This window comes from Fundulus heteroclitus, chromosome 11 (genome assembly GCF_011125445.2).
Source record: "Fundulus heteroclitus isolate FHET01 chromosome 11, MU-UCD_Fhet_4.1, whole genome shotgun sequence".
Taxonomy (NCBI): Eukaryota; Metazoa; Chordata; class Actinopteri; order Cyprinodontiformes; family Fundulidae; genus Fundulus; species Fundulus heteroclitus.
In genome coordinates this window covers 30,887,601-30,897,548 of record NC_046371.1, presented here as the reverse complement: position 1 = coordinate 30,897,548, position 9,948 = coordinate 30,887,601, and the positions used below count along the sequence as shown (strand labels likewise).

General features: G+C 41.7%; 1 protein-coding gene across 1 annotated transcript; it reads right to left on the bottom strand.

The window, feature by feature from the left end:
- Window positions 1–2,538: 2,538 nt before the first annotated feature.
- prdx5 (peroxiredoxin 5) lies at window positions 2,539–7,267 on the bottom strand. Its single transcript, XM_012871275.3, has 6 exons — window positions 7,015–7,267; window positions 5,202–5,336; window positions 4,981–5,112; window positions 4,823–4,861; window positions 4,671–4,735; window positions 2,539–2,894 (listed from the first exon to the last, which is right to left on the bottom strand). The coding sequence occupies exons 1-6, from the start codon at window positions 7,111–7,113 to the stop codon at window positions 2,789–2,791; spliced, it is 576 nt and encodes a 191-aa protein (XP_012726729.2). The 5' UTR covers window positions 7,114–7,267; the 3' UTR covers window positions 2,539–2,788.
- Window positions 7,268–9,948: the final 2,681 nt, after the last annotated feature.

Here is a 9,948-nt window from a genome sequence, read left to right as displayed (position 1 = left end):
TGTTAGTACATCCACTGACTGTAGAATTACCTGTGAAACGTTTTCCCACAGCCAGAAAACTGCTTGTTGTTGCAACCAAATCCTTTGGGATTCTGGGAGAGTAGGGAGTTGCAAGATGGCGGCCAGTGACTTCAGTTTTTTTGGGCAAATCAGCACTCCAGTGTATAATATAGCTCAGTGGCATAACACCCCTACTGCCAAATGCATGAGAAAAGCTACATTGTAGCCACAGCTGCCTTGGGGCAGACTGACAGAACTGAGGCTGAAATACATCAGCGCCACCGGGCCCTCTGACCACCACCAGAAACGTGTCCTCTTTATAATTCTTGTTTATAATTCAGTAAACATTAATTATGACAGAAAAGTAATTATCACAATCTGTTCTCTCTTAAATGTGTCTGACTTTTGTTTTTTCAACATTCCCATTCCAGTTTGTTTTCCAGTTTATTTGGGGTTATTTTTTTGTGTGTGTAGGCTACACACAACGTTACAATGGCGAGGGATGAGTGTGTGTGTGTGTGTGTGTGTGTGTGTGTGTGTGTGTGTGTGTGTGTGTGTGTGTGTGTGTGTGTGTGTGTGTGTGTGTAGGCTCTTAAACTTTCGGCTTTTATGTGACTTCATGCCGATCTATAATTGCTTAATTCATTTAAGATTCTCCTCAGGGACCAGCTCTCTGCACCCGTGGCCAGTCAACACGTTTTGTGTCATTCTTCATCCAATCTGATTAATTCATCCTACCTGTCACACCACTGGGAGCTAACGACAAGCTGTGAATGTCGCTCAAAATGGTGAATGCAAACGGAAGATTTAGACGACAACAACAAGAAGACGGGAAAAGAAAATTTGCTCATTTATTTATAGAATAATAATGTCCTCAAACTTTTGCTGAAGGGGAAAAAAGTGGATAGAGGAACTTGGACTAGACGGCTCAGACTTAAAAATCCAGAGCAGGCAGGAGACTGTGGACGAATTTATGTTTAAGTTTATTGTTGTGCTCTAATCCCCGAGTTCTTTTGTGCCCCCTGAACATTTTCTTATCACCAAACCCATTTATGGCCTTTTGACCTCGAACAGACTTCCTTAAAGTTAACAAGGTCGACAAATTCATATCCACTGCCATGTGCGGATGACTGTCTCGTCAGGGTAGGCTCGTGAAAATGTGTCGGTGAATCAGATTTATTGAAGGGTTACTGGTAAGTGTCACCGTCTGCACATGGTCAGATCGTCTCCACCAATTCAACTAGACCATACTCCAACCCGTCACGCCTTGTGGTTTGAAGAATGCACCGGCAGCTTTTCAAAGATTGCTGAATAAAGTAGATGTTGGATTGAAGTGGAAGGTTTTGCTGTGTATCTTGAAGATGTTGTCATTTAGAGCATCACTTGGGAAGATCGTTTGTCGTGGAAGTCGGTGCAACGGTCACTTACTTTGGGTAAGGTGGTGGGTCAAGGGTAGGCCTGTTGAGTGCAAGCTAAAATTCAGGCTCCCACCCATGTCTACTGTGAAGGCGCTCATGCACCCTTCAGTGTACCCCCTATGGTGCCTTCAGCGTTTGCCTGTAGTCAGAGCTGGCTCTGCCCACTACAGACAACTCTGCGAGACCTTTTCCTTTGTAGCTGCATCTCAGTCTGACCTTCCAAGCTGGGATGATGGAAAACGTCCCGTTTGCGTGGTACCTGAGCAGCCATGTTTCAGTGTGCTGTGGCGTCAGTTCTGTCACTAAGGGTCACCTGACAAGCAGCTCCAAGAACCTGAAAGAACAGTTGATCATCCATGAAATGTCACTCTATTTCTCTTTAGGCCATTTAGGTGCGTCTTTTAGCAAATTTGGACTTTTTCAGATGTATTTTTGCGAGTTTGGGAGCATTTTAGCTGAGCACCACTTTATGTTACCTTTTATCCAGGGAGCAATTTAATCAAGGTTACCTCTCCTTATGAATAACCTTTTTTATTCTAGTGATATAGGACAGCTGTATCACTGCTTTATTTGGATAAAAGTCCATCGACAACTTGCAGTAAATGGAGTATAAACACATACATTTCAAACTGGTTGAGATCAGGACCGATTCATGGGCTTTGCTTTGGTCATTCTGAAACCGGTTTGGATGCGTTTGGGATCAGTGTCCTGTCAGATGTCCCCGCCGCATCCAAGTACCCGCCGTCTAATTGTTGTCCATGGGGAGTGTAAACAGATCATAATCAAACAATAAAAATAACTGTGAAGCATACCACAGGTCGTTAGTGAAGCCCGGTTTGATGACTTCCAAGCCTACGTTCACCATTTCAGGAAGCACAGCGTTTATTAGACTATGCCAGACTTTTTGCAAATAGAACTGTGAATGCAGGGTTTGTAAACTAATCATTATGCATTTATTTTGCATGTGTAGGTAAAAGAAAAAAAAATACCTAGAAGCTCTCTGTAACCGAAAGTGACATGCAGGTTAATGCAGGTGTAGAGTTTGTAGTGGCAAGATAAAGCAGCAAAACATTTTGTTGCATAATATAAATCAACACCAAATGGAAACACAAAGCACACAATGAGGGAAAGAGTGAAGTTTATTGACTATAAAGTAGCAGTATGCATAGACTAACGGACCGTCCTAGGAAAGGCCCTTCATGTCATAATTGTGCGCATTAATCAGCTTCCTCCCGTCACCAGGGTGCAGCATCTGCACCCTTCTTTGGAAAAAGGGCCATGGTCGAATAGGTAGGGGGGCGAGCTTCATCCAGACAGCTTTCACAGTAACGGACTGAGAGGAGCTGGGTTTGATGAGCTCAGCAGCAGGCCTACAGCCCGGCTAAAACGCTGGAGGAAAGACTGCAGGTCAGCCCGGTGCCGTCAGGCTCCACGTTGATCTTCTTCACGACTCCGTCTTCCACCAACATTGCATATCTGAAACACGTCATTTAGAGTGCAGAAGGTTAAGATCGCAATTTGTACAGCAGGTAAAAATCAAATGGCCATCTCCGAAAGGATCGTTAAAAGATTGTGAAATCATTTCATAAAATGGTCCAGAAATAAAGTGCTTATCGTTGACCTTTGCAGCATGAAGAGAATCTATGAGAGATTTGGTGGCTTCGCTTTCAGAGTCACTACGTTCCCGTGTTTGCTTAATGATAAGGCGCCTTGCAAAAGCAGGTATACCCTTGAACCATTTGCCATGTCACAAACGAGCATCCTACAGCATGACGCAGCCACCACCGTGTTTCACCAGATTTGTGGCGTGCACGACCAAAAGTCTTTCCACGGACAGATTCTCCCACCTAAGCTGTAGATCTCTGCTGCTCCTCCAGAGTTACCATGACTGCACCATAGATTAACACTCTATATATCCAGTCTCTAAATTGAGGTGGGCACAGGGTTCCAATAAATTTTTCACATTCCACATTTTTCCAGACTCAAATTTCTACATCGAAGCCTTTCTTGGGACCTTTGAATAGTTCTAGCAAAGCACAATTAGATTAGCCCTACCTTTAACTCTATATATCTTGTAGTTGGCAAATAAGGAGGGAAGCATCTTCCACTCATAAATACTGAGATACTTCACATTCTTTAAAGCACAGTTTGTTAACTTTGGTGCCTTCATTGAATTCCTTAAATTAGTAATAATAGAGCTTTGTTTTTTGTTGCACGCCCAGTGTTAAGAACTATGGATCTCTTTCAACCGGAGTTTAAAATTATTTAGAGACCAAACAGGTAGTAAAATGGCTCGTCTGATTTTAAGTAAGTGAAAAACCAAACCGCTGATGGGTCAGATGTTAAAAACGACCATCAAAACGGCAGATCAAAGATGAAACATGTCCATTTAATATTGATTTACTAAGCATTATTGGATTACTGTCCTTTAGGAAATGAAAGCAAGAACAAAAGTCTGGAAAAAAATATTTCTCCACTCTCGGGTTTTTAGTTTTCCATATTCCTCCACATCTGGGAAAATAATAGTAATAATAATAATAATTTCTGTCTTCTCAAGACCAAATAGAAACCCAGTGGACAGCCATGTATTGGTAGCATTGCCATTATTCCATTCACTTTCAGTTTTTTATAAGATGGAATGGAAGATTCTGGGGGAGTGGTGGCCTAGTGGTTAGAGCACAGAGCTTCAGTCCCAGAGGTTCTGAGTTCAACTCCCGCAAGCTGCCATTCTGGGTCCTTGAGCAAGACCCTTAACCCCCAATTGCTCCCCAGGCGCAGCACAGTGGCAGCCCACTGCTCCCCAAGGGATGGGTTAAGATGCAGAAGTGAATTTCTCCATTGTGAGTTCAATAAAGTTCAATTATTATTATTAAGATGACTTCTGAATGTTGCACTGGATTTTATTTTGGGCTACTAGAGCAAGGGGAACTAGATAAAAATGGATGCCAACCTTTTCATGTCTCTAATTTTACTCATTTTGATTCTACTTCACAGACATACGCCGTTTTGTGGTGGTCGATAAAATCCGGATAAAATGCACTGAAGTTTGTGGTTTTTAATGTGATAAAGCGAGGAAAATAGTACAGAGCATGCAGGCTTGGGACAGCACACTCATTTTACTTGATAAAAAAAAAAATTGACAAATCTTGAGTTCTAAATAAAAATAAAAATATAAGTAATATTTATCAATATAAATAATATCAATATAAAGAAATACTCCTGACTGCTTATTGCAAAATGAAAAACATTTACCTCTTGGAGCGATGGTTGCCCAGTACCTGCACAATCTGATCACTGTCAAGTAGCAGGTCGACTGCCTAATCAGCAGAAACATATAGAAGCTAATGAGTACACAGACATAAGACACTGAACTGCCCTGGCATATAGAGGACATTTATTTTTACCTTTGCAAATGCACCAGTGGGATCAGCCAGCATTCGAACCTACAGTGGGAAAAACAAAAAACAAATTCAGCATTTTTCCATATCAATACTGTGCATTTGCACATGTTTAAGTACACGTGGTGCGCTGGTTAAACGCAGCATTTCAGTCAAATGTATACCTTCCCATCTGCTCCATGCTCCTTCCCCCATGCAGCCATGACAAATGCATCGTTGACAGAGATGCACGCCACCTCCTGTATACCTTTACTTCTCAACTCCTCAGCTTGCTGCACAAAGCCCGGAAGGTGAGTCTGTAGGATGGAGAGGACAAATGAGGCCAGGTGCTGCAAAGATCGGTGGGTGGAGGTCAGGGCAAGCGGTGTTAATGGGGTGGACTCACCTTAGAGCAGCCAGGGGTAAAGGCTCCAGGTACAGCGAAGAGGACTCCTTTTTTCCCCTTAAACAGCTGATCCATCACCACTTTATTTCCTGGTTCACCCTCCTGAACCTCCACGGCAGGAAGAGCTTCACCAACCTGACACCAATTAAGATGGAAAAGAAGAATTTTTAAAAAAAGATGCCGTTAAAACCATGACAGCATCAAAGGTAATGAAAACTCTAATATCTCCTCAGGGGTTTAAACGCTAACTTAAATGTTAAGGTATAGTAACAATTAGCTATTAAATATTTATTGGAGACAGCGCCATTTGTTTCTTGGATTCTTATGTTGAACGTTAACTTTATTTTCCCATATAAGCGGTTAGCAATTATTTTACGAGTTAAGCAAATTGCATTGTTTTGATATTTACTGAATGACGTACTTTGACAAATTTATTTTATTATTTGAAAGGTTCAAAGTATGTTTTATAAAAAAACAAATATGAAGCACACAAAAATCTAAACAAAAGAAAACGTGAGGCTCCGCAACTATTTTCTTGATAATAAACAAACACAGATGTAATGTACAGGCTGTAATAGCGTACTCACGATACATTTGCTCAGGTTGGGTAATTGCTGCAAAGTCAACAACTGAATATAGTCACCAGTGCTTCTCTAGACAGGAAGCTTTTTTTAACCACTGAGCAATATTGTGAGCAAGTGAGTTCCGTTGTACTCCATTTTGATTAGGACTGAATTGTTTTCTATTCTATATAAATGGATCCACATCAAACTACTTGATTAGATTGTCCTAGAAGTAAGTAAACTGGATTAATTCTATTAAATTGGTAATGAATTAGAACTGTGTGACTCGAGTAATATTAATAAACTGCACTGAATTTGATATCGGGTATTAATTAAATTATTTTATGCCTTGTTTTAATGATAGGAGGAAAATCATTGCGGACTGATCCAAAATGCGCAAATGTCTGCTAATGGCCACTAGGGGGAGACACATCCCCGAAGAAATAATTATATATTTTTTAATAACTTTATTGAAAATGACAAGGTGTACAGCCAACATTTCATTACGAAGAGAGAGAAAAGGCGTTTATTTACACAACCTATATGTAGATAAACGCATTCGTCATGGTTACATTAAACTTCTACTGATTAGAGAAATAGCACGGCAGGATGGGCAGGTCTAGATTAAATCTTAATCTGAAGCATACAAAATGCATCGGCTTGGTTTTTTTCTGTGTAATTTTTAGAAAATCTTAATAAATACAGTTGTAATGGTCCATATGCGAAATAAATAAATCACTGAAATCACCCTTTATTTAACTTCCCCCAATCAAATAATATATAATTGGTGCAGAATAACGTAATCCTCGTTCAACGAGTTCAAGTAATGTAGTTTGAAAACCAGATTAGATTAAAGATGCTCTTCCCAAACGCGGAAGCGACAATCCCAGCCCAAAGTCATTTTCGTAATAGACACATGTATGGGTTTTGAAAGGGTGACGTAACGGCGCTTCCTTTTTGTGAATAAAAATGGTTCAAGACAAAAAGAGTAGTTTTTAAGTACAGAGGTTTATCTAAGCAAATGATGGGGTTGTGCGGTCAGCTCCAGGTTGAGCGGAACAAACATGACAGAACTGTAAACAAACATCAGCCCCGTCTCAGATGCTGCTGTCATGGCGACGGCGTGATATATCAGTGCGAGGCACAGCTCTGGAGCCCACAAACATCTAAATTAGCTTTATGCAGGACAATATTTAACCCCCAGCCTAAAGGGCGCACACTGGAGCCCACGTTAGCTAACGGTCTCTTACCTGAATGGGCATCTTGGAGGCCGGGGAAGAGCGCAGCAGTCTGGCGCAGCGGAGGGCTCTGGGGGCTTTGAGCAAAGAGGCCGCGGTGGAAAACATCATGGCTGCCTGCTGTAGCCGCGGGGCTAATTACCCGGCTAGCGTTAACGAATGCGTCACCGGTTTGGCGTGCTTAGCTCGGTGCGCTCCGGCTCCCGTCAGCCCGACTGAACCGCCTCCCCTCCCTGTACAGTCGCAGCAAATGCCCGCATAGTGTGTCGCGCACTGATTATCCTACAGGTTCAGGTCTGCTAAAAAAAAACTTTATCACAGCGCCATCTGCTAGCAACCAGCTAAAAGCCCCATTAGCTCGTCAGGATGATTAGTGGTGTGTGATACAATAGGAGCTAAACCCTGGTTTAAGTGTTGCCAGTACAGATTTGCTGCTTGGACTGGGTTGTGTGTAAGTACTCACGTTCAAAATAATGTATACTTCCACAGGTTTTTTTAATGAAATACCTTATTTCTTTAAAAAAATAAATTTTTATTCACCTGATAGTCACCTAATTAAACATCGATCTATAGTCTATAGCTGCTTACCCGTGCAAAGCCGCAGTCTGGTGCCAGTGGTCATTGGGCTGGACAGGTTGCCAGTCCATCACAGGGCACCTGATTATTAATAAGTGCAATTTGATTTCATCGTGGATCCAGCCGCTCAGTGAAGGCCTCAGAGGTTTGTTTGAGAACATTAGAGTACAAAGAGCACCGTGAAGGCCGAGGAAAACAGCAGACAGGTCAGGGAGAAAGATGTGGGGAAGGTAAAAACCGGACGAGGTTAGAAAACAAGAGTCCTTCGCTATGCACGTTTTACAAAGTTCAAGAAATCATCGGAAAATGGAAAGAGCATGGCCAAAAGTGCTGGACTACGAAAAAAAATAAAAAATAATCCACCTCAACTGAGAGGTTGGAAAAGGAGATCATTAACCAGAGAAGCAGCCAAACGAACAAGGGTGACTCTGGAGGAGCTGCAGAGATTCCCAACTCAGATGGGGGGGGTCAAACTTAAATCTGTGGCTGATCGTCAGAGACGCTCTCCATCTAGTCGGACTGCTATTTAGCAGTTTTTGCAAAGAAACTCAAATATACAATAAGATACGTCACACACCATCTGAGTAGGTTTGTGGTTAGAATGTGATGACGTGAACAAGCTCAAAGGAGCTTTACTAAGATACTTTCACTGCAATGCTGCTTTAATTACTGATACAATCGATAAGCAGAGGTGTGGATTATTCATGGAAGAATTTGTCTCATGAAGGTCTTTTATTATTATTTGCATTGTTTTTTTGTTTTTTTTTAAACTCAAGAACCCGATTCCTTTTTCCCCCACCAACTTTTCGCCGAAATAAAAGCCATAGCACACTGGTAAACAAAGGATCTGAGGAAGAGGGCTCTGACCGTCGTCGTCACAGACCTTCCGGGTCTGCTTAGAAGGCGAGAGCCAAACCAGATGGACGCCGACCAAAGCCAAATTGATTTAAATGGATGGGGCTGATTTAGTTTAAAAGGATTGGAGCTCGGCAGCGGCGTTAACACTCGGGCGGTCCGGTGTCGGCTGTTCTGCACGGGGAATGGTGAAGCGGGTGGAAGACACAGCGACAACAGCAACGCATTGATACACATCCACAGAGATATGAGGCCAATGATATGTGGTGGTGGTGTGTCCATTTATTACACAACACAAAGCACCTACAATGATCCACTCCCTGCTGCGCCACACAGTGGAAGATCTGTCGAGTTGTTTTTGTTTTTTTTTTTGCTTTTTTCACAGTGAATTTAATGTGAACATATTTAGACAAGGACATCAAACTGTTTACCTAATAGAAATAAAAAGAAAAAATAAATAAAAATCCCTACGGAAATTTACAGCCAGCGTCGCACACAAAAATTAAAGCGGTGCCAACAAACGACAGTAAATTGAGTAAAAAATAGAATTTAATCATTTTAAATACTCTTTCAAAATACAAACATTGATTTGAATTTTCTAAATAAGATAACATTAAGTCGGTTTTCAGAATTAGAACTGGCAATGTTAAATGTACACGGTGGCTATACAAGGAAATGTGTGAGGTTTGGTAATTTGTCGTATTGCTCATTTATGTTAATGTGCACATTAGTAATCGAACCTAGAGATGACGGTATCATTTGAACACTACAGGCAATCCACCCCCCCCCCAACCCCAACCCCAACCCGCAAACCCATTGTACCAAAAACACACAGGTATACTCAAAAGATAAACAGAACAGATCCATCTTTGCATTAAAAGGACCCAGTCATCAACAAAGAACTGCGTGGCATCGATGAAGTCGGAGACAAAAGCGTCCCGTGGCTGGAAAACCAAAAAGGAGAAAAAAAAAAAAAAAAACAGCTGATCTGGGTCACGTTCTGCCAGATATCGGACCCTGCTTCAACCCTTGCTAATGTGGTACTGTGTAACCCAACCAGCGTCACCGAGTCGTAAAAAAATAACGCAAACAGAAGTGAATGCATGTTTAACAAATTCCCCACATCCACAGTTCAAAAATTGACTTTTTTTTCTTCTTCCTTCTCCACAGTTGATTGGCCATGTGGCTGATGCTGCCTCCTGAGGTAGCCTTCTGTAGCCTTACTTAGCCACTGCGTTTATAGTGCCATTTCAAATTGATCCCTAAACTACCCCCCCCACCCCTGAAGAAAAACAGCCCGCGTGAAACGCTTAATCTCAAACCCACAGAAACGATGTACATATACCCTTATATATATCCTAAGAGGTAAACTATAAGAAAACTAAGATAAATCTTTACGAACATCAGCACACAGGAAGCTGCACAAATATTGTAATGGGGAAGTGGGGGGGGAGGGATTAGTATTACATCTGCTGGCTTTATTAGCTTCCACTACAAATTGCATGTTTTATTTAA

What these genes read in the sequence shown, in the direction of transcription:
- prdx5 (XM_012871275.3), bottom strand. Translation starts at nt 7,113, where the DNA reads ATGATGTTTTCCACCGCGGCCTCTTTGCTCAAAGCCCCCAGAGCCCTC. An exon ending in CCACTGGTGCATTTGCAAAG is followed by an intron (nt 4,736 to 4,822) that starts GTAAAAATAAAT and finishes TCTGCTGATTAG; the next exon opens with GCAGTCGACCTGCTACTTGA. An exon ending in GGCAACCATCGCTCCAAGAG is followed by an intron (nt 2,895 to 4,670) that starts GTAAATGTTTTT and finishes GACGTGTTTCAG; the next exon opens with ATATGCAATGTTGGTGGAAG.